This window comes from Periophthalmus magnuspinnatus, chromosome 15 (genome assembly GCF_009829125.3).
Source record: "Periophthalmus magnuspinnatus isolate fPerMag1 chromosome 15, fPerMag1.2.pri, whole genome shotgun sequence".
NCBI lineage: Eukaryota > Metazoa > Chordata > Actinopteri > Gobiiformes > Gobiidae > Periophthalmus > Periophthalmus magnuspinnatus.
This window is the reverse complement of record NC_047140.1, coordinates 5,989,296-6,005,613: the sequence shown is the minus strand read 5'-3', so window position 1 is coordinate 6,005,613 and position 16,318 is coordinate 5,989,296. Positions and strand designations below refer to the sequence as shown.

Below are 16,318 nucleotides of genomic sequence, written 5' to 3'. Positions count from 1 at the left end.
CTTTAACGTCTTCTGGACCTGCCCAAGGACTGCACATGGAACAGAGAGTGTAGCTAAATCTGAGACCCTTTCCTCTGGAGATAAATGTTGTTGTTTTTTTGTTTTGTCTTTGTTTTAAATGAATGAATGAACAAATAAATAAAATGGATACATAAATAAATAAATAAATAAATACAATTGATAAATAAATTAAATTGTTGAATAAATAAAATTGATAAATAAATAAATCCAATCAAATCCAATCAAATCAATAGTTGCTTCAGTCAGTTTAGAAAAGCAGGGCTATGACAGACTGCAAATATGAAGAAAAACCCCCAAAACAAAACAAAGAAAACATTTTAGATTCTTATGCTTTAATCAAACAGAGTTAAATCAAAATGCTCAAAATGTGTATTCTATTTATTCATTTATATTCATATATGCTCCTCTTCCAACGATATGGGATAATGCAAATATTTTTATTTTTTATTTTTTTTTTTCGTCCTTTAAACATTATTAAGAGTTTATTTATGCTTAAAGGACGTGAGACTGTGACAAGAGACACGGGCCACAGAGCATTGTGTTTGAGCTCAGGGCCACAGGCAGAGACCAAGGACCAAGGCCACAGGGCGCGGTGCAGGGGCCCCCTTGTGGCAAAAGAGCGCACACTCAGATTATAGTCACGTCAAAACCCAAATGAACAAGCTCCATTTGAGGCACAGACAAATCCAAACATCAGTGGATTATGAGCATTCGGAAGCGTTTGTGCGCTCTACACTGAGACGTTTGTGCGCAGCCTATCGGATTCAGCGGGAGGCAATACGCATCCAAATGAAAAGAACGCCAGTCCTTTCTCTAATCCCTGTCTATCCTTTTGATCTCGGGACCCGCTGCCGTGGCATCACTATGGGACAGGGCAGCGGCGGGGCACAGCCATGACGAGCACACTCCCGTAAATGACTCAAATCGCGGGGCTTCTGGACTTGAGCGGGGGCAAACTGGAGCCACAAACCAAGACAGAGCGTGTGCGTAAAAGTGCGCCGAGATGCTGGCCGTGCTGCTCGTGGGGCTCTACTTGGCCTCAGGTGGTCTGTTCTCTGCGGTCAGCTGCTGCCCCTCACAGTGCAGCTGCTTCTACCACAACCTCAGCGACGGATCCAAGGCCAGGTACGACTCTACAAAGCTAAATGTTTATCTGATCATCACTTTTACGCGCGTCCTGCTGCGTCTTTTGGTGTCCTGTTGGTGCGACAGATGTGAGCGCAGAGGTGAACACGTGTGCACAAGATAATTCGGGGAGTGCATGTCCGTCCAATTTTATTTAATGCAGGATTATGTGTCAAAGGCACTTTCAGCCTCTCCGTCTATAATTTATTCTTTGTAATTTACAGGACCGGTATTTTACAGACTCAGAGCTTTAAGTGCAGTTCAACTTGTATTACTGAATTCATATATTAATATGTTGTCTGTAGGATAATTTATAATAATTAAAACAATAATAATAATTAAAAAAATAATAATAAAACATAAAAAATAATAATAATAATAATAATAATAATAATAATAATGATGATGATGATGAAAGTCCCGTTTTAATCCTCACTCTTTTAAATCAAACCTTTTTCTGTTTTCCATGTGTTTTGTAAAAGCAGAAAAGGTTTGACTTTTTCCTCAAATCAGAATTCATAAAAGTGGATAAATCAGTAGATCATTTACTGTTTCTGACTAAATGAATATGATCTTTGTGTGGAGCGATCCCTCACCTCCTGTGTGTGTGCTGCAGGAGTGTCATCTGTAATGACCCAGACATGTCCCTGGTGCCTGTGGGCTTCCCCGTGGACACGTCCAAACTGCGCATTGAGAAGACGTCCATCCAGAGAGTCCCCAGTGAGGCCTTCAGCTCCCTGTGCAGCCTGGAGTTCCTGTGGCTGTCCTTTAACACGCTGTCCTCTGTAGCTGTGGACAGCTTCAGAGGGCTGCTGAGCCTGGAGGAACTGCGGCTGGACGGGAACGATCTGAGTGTGTTTCCCTGGGAATGTCTGCTGGACATGCCCAGCCTCAGACTGTTGGACCTGCATAACAACCAGCTTAGCTCCCTGCCCCCGGAGGCCACCACCTACATCCGCAACCTCACCTACCTGGACCTGTCCAGCAACAGCCTGCTCACCCTGCCCCCTGAGGTGCTTAGCACCTGGCTGGCAGTGAGGCCCGCCCAGGGCCCGGAGAGCTCCAAAATGATACTGGGTAAGAGTGCAGTCATCTTCTAGTTCATTAAAACTCATTCATAAGTCATCACATCAACAGCTGGACAGTACTGTTGCTAAGCGACCATCTGTGGTTATAAGTAGCTCTGGATCATACTGATGATTAGAAATAAATCATGTCTACATGTTAGTGTTGAATGAGGGCAGATCAACTTAATAACCACATCACTCTCCTATGTGGACTTTTCATTCTGTTTGATTTGATAAACTCATAAAATGCCTTGTCGTGACAGTGACAGTAAGCTCCGGTTTAAGAGCTGATGGGAGCGGCTCACTGCACAGTTTCTTATTACAGATAGTGCATGGTCTGTTGTCGGGAGTAGGGACGGGACAATAAACAATCATTTTGGTAATTGGGATAAAAAAGGATAACAATAATCATTGTGGTACTTTTTGTATAATCGTGATAATCTCCAACAAAAATAAACAAATGTTATTACCCCACCAGAGCAGGAAGAAGCTACTGATCCACACACACAAGATCACTGCTGTACAGTGGACAATTCTTTAACAGTTGTTTAAACATGGAACTTATTTCCTTATGAGGTTTTGCTTATATCTTTTTACAGTACATGTGCATGACGTGTATAGAATGGTCATTTGAATATATTTATGTTTCATTACATTTTTTTTTACATTTAAAAAAGATTATCGTGATATTATTGGTTATTATTATATTGACCATCATAATCGTGGCACAACTGGACAAAATGGCCATTGCTGATATGCGTGTGATATGTGTACTTTTAGTAAATATCTGATTTGTTCAATCTATTCACTCCTGAACATTCTTTTCATTTCCACATTTTCTGTGAAGAACCACCACCTGAGTCATCAGCATCCTCTTCATCTTCATCATGTCCATCCATCTTCTGTTCTGCTCATCCCTGGTGTAGTCATGGACAGGGGTACGGACTTTATGAATTAAATGTTAATCCTCTTACAGGATTAGCATGCTAGCATCCACACTGCCATCTGCAGACTGCTCTTTCACATTGTCCGCAGCTGGATGCTCTCCCTGCTCGTCTGAGCTGCCCTGTGCCTTTGCCCGCAGGTCTCCATGACAACCCGTGGGTGTGTGACTGCCGACTATACGAGCTGGTGCAGTTTCAGAAGTCTCCCAGCCTGTCTGTGGCGTTCATTGACACGCGGCTGCGCTGTTCTGCTCCAGAGAGTGTGTCGGGTGTCCTGTTCAGTGATGCTGAGCTGCGCCAGTGCCAGCTGCCCCGCATCCACACTGCAGTGGCCCGAGTGCGCAGCGCTGTGGGCAACAGTGTGCTGCTCCGCTGTGGGACCCTCGGAGTGCCTATCCCAGACTTGAGCTGGCGCAGGGCCGATGGACGACCTCTCAATGGTACAGGTGAGTCTGAGTCTCCAGTGTGCCCTGCAGTTTCCACATCTACAGTCTGAGCTAGGATGTTTTTTAGAGCTGTTAATTAAAGAGAAAGCTGTGAGTGGATTGTAATGCCTTAAGTCTGACTGACAGCTGCTGCTGCTGCTACACAGTTATGCAATGATCAGTACTGACTCAACATTGAATAATCACAAAGGACAGTTGTCTGATCAGATCCCAGGGCAGAGAATCTCAATATACTACAACACTGAATCTGATCATTTGTGTTATTCCACTGGTAATGGAAATAATAAAGTAGCTGCATATTACACACCATCCTAGATCTCATGTTCTCAATATGTTCTCTTCACAGTCCAGCAGGAAACATCTAAGGAGGGTATCACCTGGTCCATCCTCAGCGTGCCTGCAGTGTCCTATCAGGACTCGGGAAAGTACATCTGCAAAGCCTCAAACTACGCTGGGAACGCAGAGGCGGTCATCTCACTTGTTGTTACCAACTCAACCAAAGCAGATGGAAGTCAGTCAAACAATGATAAAAAGACAAAGGTGAAGAAGTCTGGTCCAGTCGGCAAAGCCGCGTACCAGGAGAAGCTGGTGGCTCGGTATGTGGTACCCACCTCCACTGCACCCACACTGCAGGCCATGCAGTCGGGGGTCCCTCTGGGGCTGGGCTCAGTGCTGTCTGTGGATAGTTACAGTGTAGCAGACCAGGCCACTCCCGCCCCTGTCACCACCTCCAACCCAGACACCCTACTGGAGCTGGAGAGGACCAACCTGAGCAACCTCTCTGCCAATACCTCCTCCCTCCAGCAGGACCCTGACAGGATGGTCAAAGGCGTCAAAGTGGTGGGCGACACAGACAATACCATTTCTTTGAACTGGAGAGCCCCTAAGGCCAAGAACACCACCTCCTTCAGCGTGCTGTATGCAGTCTTTGGAGAGAGGGACATGAGGAAGATCAATGTAGGAGCAGGACAGATGCGGGTGACCATCGATGGCCTGGTTCCCAGGACCAAGTACATCGCCTGTGTCTGTGTAAAGGGCCTCATCCCCAGAAAGGAGCAGTGCGTCATCTTCTCTACTGATGAGGCTGCCAGTGCTACAGGCACACAGAGGCTTATCAATGTCATTGTCATCACAGTGGCCTGTATCATTGCTGTCCCTCTCACAGTCATCGTGTGCTGCGGCGCCATCAAGAGGCGTATTAAGAAGTACTGGGGGAAGAAATCCAAGGACATCCAGGACTCCTATGTGACCTTTGAGACTTTGTCCCCAGGCACTAAGGCCAAAGGGCTGGAGGGAGAGTATCTAAACAGACTAAACCCAGAGGAATCCAACCGGCTGCTGTCGGCCCGCTCCAGTCTGGACTCTGAGGCCACGGCCAAGATCGAAGGACAGCCCAACGAGTACTTCTGCTGACATCATGCTCCAGCTCCGGCTCCACAGCCCACACCCCACACGCACCCCCATCACCTGCCCCACCTGCACCTGAGCACCCACCAGCAGCACCCGCATCACCAACATTCCAACCAGCAGAATGCCATCCCACACCCCTGTACGCTTCCACACCTACAGCAGACCCACCATCACCCACAGCTCCAGCACCCCCACCCACCATGGCCTCCTGAGGTCAGCACCCCCAAAACACGCTCCCACACCTCTTTGCCCTGGGACAGCCCTCCCCCTGTCCCTCCTCGCTGGATCATGCCCTCCACACCACCTCAACAGAGGACCACCTTCTATCAGAGAGCTTTTGCACGCTGCACCATCATGGAGATATCAGTGTAGAGAACTTTGCACCTCTATTGCCCACTAGTCACTACCTTTTGGATAAGATGTTCTACATGTACATTTTGAACCACATTACAGGTGTTTGACCTTGCTACAACCAAACTTTATTTTAAGCTAAAGGTGTAATAACAGCATAGAAAAACTGAACCATGGAGTAGAATATCATTGTCTACACTGATGGTCGTGTGAGTATTGATTTTCTTAGCATGGCCAGCGCCCCCTGCCTCCTGATTTGTGAAGGGCACTGAAAGAGCAGATCTAGATTACATGTTTTGGTACATATAGCTCCATGAGTGTGTGCCTCTGTATATATCTCTGTATAATATACATGTGTCATATGTTGTGAGGAGATATACACACAGGCATGGTCACACTGCAGTGAGGAGAGAGCTGGAGCTGGAGAGAGCGACTCAACTATGACACTGTAAATACAGATCAAATCTAATGTATTTTTATTCTCTACATATTTAATGTTAGCCCCAGACCTGTGCTCTCATGTATAAATATGTATTCTGTATATATACCAAGTTATGTCAAATCAAGTTTTCTATTAAATCAATAATAACCCAATTTATGCATTTATTCTGACTTTTGTTTCATGTTTATTGCAAACTTCAAATGTGTAATTTTGGTCACTGATGCTTAGCATTTAAATTCTAATCTCATTTTTGAAAAAAAAAGAAAAAATAAATAAATAAATGAACACAAAAAATAATAGATTGCAGAGACTTCCTCAACAGCTGCGCACAAAGTCCCATCTCTGTTGGCTCTTGTGGCTTAAAATCAGTGCTAGTCTTACAGCAAATTTCAACAGACCTTTTCAAAAGGAGACATTTGATTAATTGTGTTTGTAATTCAATTGCCCTGTATTGTTGTACTCTCGCATAACATTACAGATGCTATCCAGGTTACTGTGGTTTAAAGTGTTACTCATCTCGTCTCCCTACCATGATCATAAACTAAATGTCTCAACCCATTTCATGCCACAGCTGCCCTGTCCAATTAAAAAAGTTACAATATCTGACAGAAAATGTGCAATTTGATATGTTTTAAATATCAGACACTTTGCTTAAGCATGTCAACTCCACTTTCCTGTCAAAGAAGCTCATCATTTGCGTGATTTGTGAAATCTGGAGGTTCCTGTTTGGTTAAGTAACTATGGCAGTTTTGTGGGTCAGGGCAGCAGTCGGACAGTGCCGTGTTAATCATGATCTGGGGGGAGAATTAGGTCCTCTTGTTTGGTCCACGGCACGTCATGGATTAAGACTAATAGGCTTCTCCTGTCCGCTGTCTTGACATGACTTGAACGCGAATGTTGCCCTAAACTTTGGGCTTTTGGTTGGACTATGGACATATTGGGTTTTTTATTCGTGATAGTTCTGGTTCAGATTCAGGCATGTGCGGCATTCTCCCAGTGTTTGCGTGGGTGTAGCTGTGTAGAAGACCGACATGGAAGGTAAGGCTGCTCCAGTAATCTCAGAGTATTTTTAACTCTCTCACTGTGTCACTGAGAGACAATAAACAGGTCTACAGCAATATGGAGTTTATAAGAGGGTAAAGCTAACATTTAGTGCTTTAGTGCTGCTTTTTGTAACAATAAAGATTGAGTCAGTGGTAAGGAAATGACCGAAACTAGAATGGAAACTGGATCCACAAAAAACAGGATTGCTGTGGATGACAAAATACCTTATATAAAGGTCCAGTTATTTCTAAATGATAATGCATATGTTTAGGAGACATTTAACAACAATGCACCTTTAATTTAATTTCAAAGTGTTAGACTTTTGACAACAACAAAATAGCTAATTTCAGAGTGCCTTTCAAGGGAAACCAGCTAGGCCTGTTTTACATTTGAATTCAATTTACTGTTTCAGATTGGAAGAAAATAATGAATCTTGAAAATCTTGAAAATAATGAATAATGAATTTCCCATACTTTCCTCTTGCCTGTTCTAAGTGTAAAAACATTTACTAATCCTAACATTCTTTGGCTGTAGGTCTCTCACTTGCATGGAGGACAGTTTGTTCAGGAGTATTCCAGATGAGCTGCCTGAGGGCCTGACTAAAGTGCGCATAGAAAAGTCCCACTTCACTGAGATCCCACGTGGAGTCTTTTCCAGGAGCACCGCCTTAGAAAACCTGTGGCTGAACTTCAATGAAATCGCTCTGATCAATTCTAGAGGTCTGGAGGGATTGTCCAATCTGACTGAGCTGCGCCTGCAGGGGAACAAGTTGCGCTCTCTGCCATGGACCGCCTTCGAGGACACGCCGACTCTCAAGATCCTGGACCTGAAGCACAACCAACTGGATGTCCTTCCAGAGCATGCTCTCAAATATTTACCTGGGCTCACTTACTTAGACTTGTCCTTCAATCAGCTAACAGTCATATCCAAGGAGGTCTTCCTCAACTGGCCCCTATATCAGAAGCTGCAGAGCCAGGAGAGTCCAGAGGGGGGAGCTGTGGGGCCCAACGTGGTGCTAGCGCTGCACAACAACCCCTGGCTGTGCGACTGCCGCCTAAAAGGCTTTGTGGAGTTCACACGCTCCTTGAGCCCTCCCATTATTCTCATGAACTCTTACTTGAGCTGCTCCGGGCCGGACTTTAAGGCCGGACAGTTCTTCCATGAGGTGGATGTGCGCTCCTGCATCAGCCCTGTGGTCAGCACTGCCACTGCCAACATGAGCCTGCCACAGGGCACCAACGTCACCCTGCAGTGCCTGGCCAAGGCGCGGCCCCAGGCCTCACTGTGGTGGACATATGGACTCAAGATAATCAGAGGATTTCATGGTGAGAGCCAGTCACACCCAGCACAGACACATCAAGAGGGTTTAATCACAGAGTCCTCCAGTGAACATAAAGCTCCACATCTACATAAACGCATGTATAATTACCATAGTGTGTGCGTGTGCATGTGAACTTGATTAAGACTAAGAGATTACAGAGGACTGTGGTCTAATGAATGAAAGTGTGGTCCACTATGTAACGTGCCCAGCTCTGCATCGCTCCGCCTGACCTTTCCCTACTCTCACATGTAGTATACAGCCCAGCGACAGTGACACAGTGTGAACAAATCATCTGATTCATTAGTAAAACAAAGTGATACTTGAGATCTGTCACATTTCAGGGAATATGATCCTTTGCTACACAACAATCATTGCTGTTACTCTCGTGAAAAACTACAGAATCTTGAATGTTCTTGCTATAGTTTTGACAGTGACAGTTGCAAACATTCTCATTTTTACCTGCAGAGTTCCAGGAGAGGGTGGATGAGGACACTGTTCGCTCCTACCTGGCGATCCCCTCTCTTCAAGTGTCCGACCGAGGCATCTACACCTGCACTGCCGTCAACTACATGGGCAACTCCTCTGCCACCATCCAACTGGACATCCAGACTCCTCAGGGCTCCACTGCTCAGTCCCCACGTGGAGATGCAGCCCCACCCTCTTCTGCTGAGGAAAACGTCTACATCGACATCCGCATCGCCAAACAAACCGTACGGGGCATATCCATTGAGTGGTATGCTGCTTTAGAACATGCCGATCAGACTTGGTTCACTCTTCACTTTGGACGCATTGACCAAAAGAAAGAAGCCATTTTTATCGGCCCGGGAATCCACTCTTACACAGTTAACGACTTGCTACCTGCTACCAAATACGAAATCTGTGTCACCCTAAAAAATCAAAATCCACGACCTGGCCAGTGCATCGTGTTTGTGACAGGAAGTGACATCACAGAAATGGAGCAGCGGGAGAAGCTGATTCACATAGTGGTGATAGTGTTAGCCATGGTGCTAGCAGTGCCCATAGGGATGTATGCGTGCACTACAGACACTAAATTAGCATGTGTGGAGAGAATTCTTAGCTCGTGGAAGAACAGGAGAGCGAGCAGGTCCTCGGGGGCGGACAGGGAGAGGCAGGGGACATTTGACAGTCTGCAGGCAGCCAGCGACGAGGGCCTGGTCAATAAGGACTCCAGTGATGACCGCAAGGTGAGGAGGAGGTCAGAGGACAGGCCGCACAAAGGCAGGCTCAGTGATCAGCTCTACTGAACTCTTTTCAAATATGAGTATGTCTGTTTTGATGTCTGGGAATCTGCAAAGTAAGATCCTGTGTCAGATGTTTTTTCATATAATAGGCTAAAGGAAAATTTGTTTTGCTCTATGCTGTCTGCATCTGATTACTATGTGTTTTATATTCACTATGTGTTTTATTCACCTTTAACCCTGAAGTAAGGCAGATGTGCTGTTCGCAAGCTAGTTATTGTTAGCAGTGCCGTAATGTGAACAGTTGGTCAAATTGACCAAATGACCAAAATACAACAGAACCTGTGCATTTTGGAGCAAACTGTTCCGCCCGCCATTCCCCTTAGACCAGTCCTGAGTGTGACCATGTGTGTAGAGGTGGTGACACAGACGTTTTCTGTCTTAATGCTGTGTTCCTCTGTTCTAGGCCCAGGAGGTGTGATAGTGGACATAAAGCGCTGGCTCCAGTGCTATAGGCCACAGCCTCAGCTCATCTCTGAACTCTCTGTAACATGTAACATCACAGCTGACTGTGCCACACTTACATACAAAGTTCTACTAAACAACCATTTTAAAATAAATAATAAACTCTATGATCTCTATGAAGAAAATAGGTTTAAAGGGGACATATTGTGACATATTAAATCGACTTTAATGTGCTTCTGGCCATGGTATTTCTGCATCTTAAGCTTACTCAAAGTTGTATTTTGGATGCTGGACCCACCAGTTCCTCCTACTTTCTGTTTAAATGCAGAAAGGTCTGGATCCAGACCATTAAGTGCATCAAACAACCGTCTTCACGTGAGACGGTCCAGTAACAGCCTTATGTGTATCATCTCCTCTGGAATATTCTTGCATCATTCAGAACAATATATATTACTTCTTCTTGGAAAGTAAAATAACTGGTTCCAGTGGGTCAATTTAAATTAATGGTAAAATGTTTAGAAATGAGATCTATGGTTTTGTTTAAAATTCTTCTTCTTCTTCTAAATGTTTGCTGATGCACTGTTTGATCTCTGCTGCTGACTTGGGCAGGACTCCCTTGAAAAAGAGATCAGTAGCCTCAATGGGACTTTCCTGGATAAATAAAGGTTTTACCTCTGATACATACGAGTTTAGTGTTTGTTCATTCTGCAGGAAATTGTGCTGTTACTCAGTCATCTGTGTTATTTATTTATTTGAATAGTAAATTGCCATTTCTGTATTGACACAAACATGTTTCTCTGATTGGTTAATCCACCAAAATGTCTTTGTAGTGTGATTTTGGCTGGCCAGGCAAGTATTTAGACTGACCAGTGCATGTTTGAGTAATCCAGTATTGTTTGAAACACTTAAATGATCATTTGCTGCTTGTTACAGTGAAATATTACTGCAGTTTGGAGCAGGAAGTCAATGGACCTGCTTCTATTATAAACCCACTTTATATTGTGATTTCAACGAAATGTAAAATAATGATCCATGCATGTTACAACTTGATACTAACCACTTGAAAAAGCAAGTAGTATTGAAAAATAAATCAATACAAATCCAAGCCTTCAAAAAAGGTGTTGTTTTCATGGCAACAGGCAATTAAAAAAATACTTTGTCTAATATGGTGTTCACAGTTTCTTGTCTTGCCATTATCATTTCTTTAAACATTGTTAAATAAGTGTTGAAAGGTCAAAATAAAAGCTTCAACGTTAAGATGTTTAATAAAAACCTCTTCCACTGCATGGTTTGCTTGGGGCCCTGATGGAGCAGATCTGTTTGGTGCAGCTCCTTCCAGTCGAGTTGTGTTTTTATGCTCTAAGCACGACTCTGGGTCCAGGGCAATCCACAGAAGGCTTGGCGCTGGCCCCCCCACTTTGGACCCTTCAAACGAGACAGTGTGGTTTGCTTTAGACAGTGCAGAGACTTGCAGCCTGTACTGACTCGCTCCTAAAAGTAAAAGTAGAAACGAGGCTTAGGTTTCATTTTTGTTTTTGATGCTCTGAGTCCCCCTACTTTTGCTACAGTTGATGTGCATCCTGCTAATCAGGTTTGTGAAGTTGTAGAGTATTGTTTTGTTGCTTTTGTTGCTGATGTAGGCTTGTGGGTTGAGTCTTGAACCAACTCGTAAGGAAGGGTTGAATAAGGCCCAGGAGAGATTGCTAAATTGCTCACACATGCATGGATGACATCTAAAACCTCTTCAGGCATGTTTTTGATGAGGGGATGCTAGTTTTGCATATCTACTCTTTAAATTCCATAACTGCCCCAAATAAATGCACACTTTACATAATCTGTCTAACTGATTTACAAATTATAACTGTGTGTTTTGGATGGGAAGGGAATTGAGTTGAGATTTAGTCATTAGAGCGTCTTTGTGTCTGCTCTTTAATAGATGCTGCCAGATTACACAAAGCTGCTGTTTCAATGATGTACATTAACAAGAGCATATGCTTAAGCCTCTCTGCGTCACTGCACACGGGCGACACATCTTATACATGTGTCTCTCTAAGCACAACACGTCACTCTGGATCTGACCGCTCAAACAGACGGCTTAGCGCACACACTGCACACCGCGCCATTGTTCATTTGACATAATACCACAGCAACCCAACCGATCCTCCTCGATTGGTTTGTATTATTGATGTTGACCTGGTGAACATTTTCTGAACTGCATCTGCTCTTCAGTTGTTGGGGGATTGAGGGTGGTCTTGGTTGTAATCCCTCTGTGTAAGTTGCAATACATGATATACCTGACCATGTGTATTATATGTATTATACAGTCCTTTTCTATTTACATCCTTTGAGTTAATAAAAGTACACATTATAAGTACAAATACAATTGTTTCATTTTTTAAGTTACACTAAAGGTGCACTTTGTAACTTTTCTGGTTGTCTGCATGTAGATATTATTGCTTTGCTTGCAATGTTACACAGTATAGCATTAAACTTACCTATCTTGCACTTATTCAACTACAAATGTTTAACTGATAAAGTAAATACCTTCAAAAACATGCATTTTTATTGTGAGCAGGCTCGCCTCTTCATCAATCTGATCTGTAACTTAGCCTGGTGGTGTCACTTGCTTGTCTCCATGGAAACAGAAAGGTTTCATGTCATACTGTCAAACTTTACAGGCAAAGAAATAACATTAGATATGGAGATAATCATAAAATGTACATAATGCAGCTATAGCACACAGCTTGTGTTTTTGCTCTTTTGACTCATGTATGTAGAGGTGGAGGTCGTGACTATTTTGACTCCAGTTGTTCCTCCTCCTTAACTTTTGACTGGTGTAGGCACTGGGGGTGTAGTCTAGACCAGGGGTCGGGGCCTTATGACTCCTGAGCCAGATGTGGCTCTTTTGACTGCACCTGGCTCTCAGATAAATCTTAGCTGACATTTCTTAACAAAATAAGTAATGAATAAATCTGCTGATATTCAAGTAAAACTTTACAGAAATCACAGTGATACAAATGATCTTCGAAAAATGAATTTGGTTTAATCCATACATTATTTTTTTACCGCACATTTTCAGGGCTGTGCTGGAGCCAATCAGGGTACAGGAGTGTCCCACACCTCTATTTTTACTGGATTATATGCAGTAGCTTACACAAGTAGGCCGTTTAATTAGTAAGTCAGCTATCAGATTTATGCAGAGCAAACCTTTTGATGAAGAAGATGGCGAAAAGAAAAAAAGATGAGGAGTACCGTACATTTCAGCAGGAATGGACAGAGGAATTCACCTTTGTGAAGAGAGCAGGAACTGCGGTGTGTCTAATATACAATGGTAATTTCATTGCTGAAACAGTCAAATATAAAGCGACACTTCGGCACATGTTATGCCACATTTGCATCGAAATATCCAGCAAGGGACAGCAAGAAGAAGGCCTGCCAAGAGCTACTAAACAGAGTGCAAGCCAGTCAGCAGCAACTCCATGTATGAACCCAACACGGTGATGGGAATTCAATGAGCTTTGTTGGCTCTTTAGGAAAAGTGAGGAACAGAAAGCAATTCAAAGATGGCAAGTTTCTTGATGTGGCTAATGAACTTTTCGATGACTTTACGAATAAACATAAGATAATCAAACAAATAAAAGACCTGCCTTTGTCAGCAAGAACTGTTCATCATGATGGCAAATCAAGTGGACGAAAAACAAATGAAGGACATAAATGCAGCAACTTATTATTCCTTCGTTTTGGATGAATCAACAGATGTAAGTCATTTATCCCAGTTCAGTGTGAAGTACACACACTGACGCACTGTGTGTGTGTCGTTTTGCCAAGGAAAGTGTCAACGAGAGGAGAGGATTTATTCAAGTCGTTTGCAAAAGAAAAAAATCTTCAGATGGATAAACTTATTTTGGTGTGTACTGATGGAGTCCTTGTGTATGGTGGGGAAAAACAAAGGAATTGTAGAGTTTCTTTGTGAAAATGAAAATAGATCCATCCTAAGTTTTTATTGCATGTTATATTAGGAGGCTCTTTGTGCTCAACTGTGTGATGCACAGCTCGGTGATGTCGCTGGTCATTCAGACTCTTCTTGAAATGAAAGACATCGAGCAGCCCGAATTAGCTAATTAATGATAATCAATAATAGCTGAGTGGCTCCTGAAGCTGTACTATCTCGTGGACTGAACATTTAAACCAGCTCAATGTGAAAATGCAAGGCATTGGAAATACAGTCTTATCCCTTCAACAAGCAGTGTTTGCCTTTGAAAACAAGCGTGGATATTGGAACAGGTCGTTTACTACACTTTGAAAAACTGAGAGAATTTAAAGATACGTGCACAGCAAGTGACCCCGCTCAACATTTTGATCTCCAGCAGCTCGCTGGCTTCACATCTAATCTCTTGTAGTCACTCAATGCACGCTTCAGAGAATTTCGTGAGCACGCTTGTTTTTTTTAAATTCATCACTCAACCACGCGAGTGTCCAGTGGACAAAGTCGACCTGATTTACATCCCTCGTGTCTCTATCAGATCTTGAGGTAGAAGTTGCTGATCTGGAGGCCTCAGACATGTGGGTGAATAACTTCAAATCACTGAATGAAGATTTTGAAAGGCAGCAAGCAGAGCTACCAAGTAAAAACAAGTGGGCAGAAATGAAAAAACTTCAACCTGAGGATCAGCTGATTGTCAAAACTTGGAACGAGCTTCCTGTCACATGTCACACACTGCAGCGTGTGAGTAATGACATATTAACCATGTCGTTCCCACATATAAAAAACATCAAGAACAACCTGCGATCACATTTAACAGGTGAAAGACTCAACGTCTGCATGAAGCTTAACCTCACCATGTATCAATCAGACAAAGCCATCGACAAAACCACACAGCACCAGGAGTCACATTAATGGTAAGAAGTATTTTATGTATCGGAGAGCCTCAGTATAACAACATTATTAAAAAAGAATAAAAAAATGTTTAAAAAAATCACACTTTTAGTTTATTCAGAGTTCTCACAGAAACACATTCTAAAATATGTGACTTTTTGGCTCTCTCAGCTAAAAAGGTTCCTGACCCCTGGTCTAGACAACTGGCACAGTGGCACCAAATTATGACTGTTATCATCATGGCTAGGTATAGGTATAGATATTGTTATGATCAAATATTTTATGATATTTTTGTTGTTCTTGTAAATGTTTGTGTTGTTGTTGTTGTATCTGTTTCTGAATGTGACGAGTTGACGTGAGTGTTCTGTGATCTGTTTTGGAGACTGGCTCTAGTGAGTTGGGACTGCTGTTGTTTCAGAAAATACACAAAAAGAAAAAGATCTGCACATTTCCTAATACCAGAACACTACTTTGATTGTCTTGATGTATAAATTTGACTTTATTGACAACATGGAATATATTTGCACAGAAACACTTGCAAAAATAACATCAATTCAATCTGTCTTAAATTTTTGCATCCACTGGCATTTCAGATGGTCAAATAAGGATAATCCTAGTCCTGTCTGCGTCATCATAACTAATATGCCACACACACGCTTCAGCCAAACTCAGAGGTTTGGGCACTGGGACTTTGGTGGGGCGCCAACGGTTCAATATTGCAAAAAGAAAAACAAATTAGTCCCTAGATTAGAGACACGGTAATCTGCAAAATTTCATGTTTTATGTAACACACGATTGACATGACATTAAAGAACAAGCTCTTAAAGGCACTGCACCTAATTTTTTGCTGTCTTAAAGGGCCCATATTACATCATATTACATCTTGATGGAACTGTCCATCTCTACTGAACAAAAGGTAACATGTAGCTGTTAACTTGGAAACTACCACGGCATGACATCACAAGGTGGAACAGAGCATTTTGAGCTTTGGAGATGTAGACAGACTAATAATAAAAGATTACTCAAACATGTGTGAATGAAACAAAACACAACTCCACGTATGTTTTTGAGGAGGTAACAATATGTCTTAAAAATCACTCAAGTCAAGTCAATTTTGTGTAATATAGGACCTTTAAAATGTTTAAAGATTTGCAGTGGTCCAAAGTTATTCCTCACTTACCTTATACATTTTGAGCATCCTAATTATTCAACACAATGAGTTTAGAAGTGGTTTTCACAACAGAGATCAGGGCAGAGTTTTGTCATCACAATAAAGCTGACAACAACCATCATGCTAACACACACTTCCTGATCATTGGACAATAAAACACTTTGTAATTAGATGCAGACAACACACAGTGGACATATTTTGACCCAAAGAGCTCCTTATACTATATAGTATCTGAACTGGAGCAAGACATTCAGCTCAAATACCTTTAATGACCTGCCATGTTTTTTAAATGAATTTAAAGCTTGACCAAAATGATACATTTATTGATTGATTTTACATTTCGTGACAACTTAGCTTTCAGACAAAATAATCTATGGTTGTCCTCTGTGTCCATTGGTATATGTGTGTCAAATGGCAGCATTTGATTTCAGTGGAT

At 42.7% G+C, this 16,318-nt stretch overlaps 2 protein-coding genes across 3 annotated transcripts; both read left to right on the top strand.

Annotated features, from left to right (window-relative positions):
* Positions 1–723: 723 nt before the first annotated feature.
* lrit1a (leucine-rich repeat, immunoglobulin-like and transmembrane domains 1a) lies at positions 724–5,037 on the top strand. Its single transcript, XM_033980276.2, has 4 exons — positions 724–1,146; positions 1,763–2,223; positions 3,298–3,603; positions 3,950–5,037. Exons 1-4 carry the CDS (start codon positions 1,025–1,027, stop codon positions 5,014–5,016), a joined length of 1,956 nt encoding a protein of 651 aa, XP_033836167.1. The 5' UTR covers positions 724–1,024; the 3' UTR covers positions 5,017–5,037.
* Positions 5,038–6,724: 1,687 nt separating this feature from the next.
* On the top strand, positions 6,725–9,952 carry lrit2 (leucine-rich repeat, immunoglobulin-like and transmembrane domains 2). 2 transcript variants are annotated; one of them, XM_055227357.1, is made up of 4 exons: positions 6,725–6,844; positions 7,385–8,175; positions 8,637–9,376; positions 9,837–9,952. In XM_055227357.1, exons 1-4 carry the CDS (start codon positions 6,735–6,737, stop codon positions 9,849–9,851), a joined length of 1,656 nt encoding a protein of 551 aa, XP_055083332.1. In that variant the 5' UTR covers positions 6,725–6,734; the 3' UTR covers positions 9,852–9,952. The 2 variants fall into 2 exon arrangements, with proteins under 2 accessions (XP_055083332.1, XP_033836011.1); XM_033980120.2 differs by lacking the exon at positions 9,837–9,952 and having other exon boundaries at positions 8,637–9,436.
* Positions 9,953–16,318: the final 6,366 nt, after the last annotated feature.

Coding starts and splice junctions, on each gene's coding strand:
- lrit2 (XM_033980120.2), top strand. CDS start 6,735: ATGGACATATTGGGTTTTTTATTCGTGATAGTTCTGGTTCAGATTCAG. Junction 6,845..7,384: donor GTAGAAGACCGACATGGAAG/GTAAGGCTGCTC, acceptor CTTTGGCTGTAG/GTCTCTCACTTGCATGGAGG. Junction 8,176..8,636: donor GATAATCAGAGGATTTCATG/GTGAGAGCCAGT, acceptor TTTTACCTGCAG/AGTTCCAGGAGAGGGTGGAT.
- lrit1a (XM_033980276.2), top strand. CDS start 1,025: ATGCTGGCCGTGCTGCTCGTGGGGCTCTACTTGGCCTCAGGTGGTCTG. Junction 1,147..1,762: donor AGCGACGGATCCAAGGCCAG/GTACGACTCTAC, acceptor TGTGTGCTGCAG/GAGTGTCATCTGTAATGACC. Junction 2,224..3,297: donor GAGCTCCAAAATGATACTGG/GTAAGAGTGCAG, acceptor CTTTGCCCGCAG/GTCTCCATGACAACCCGTGG.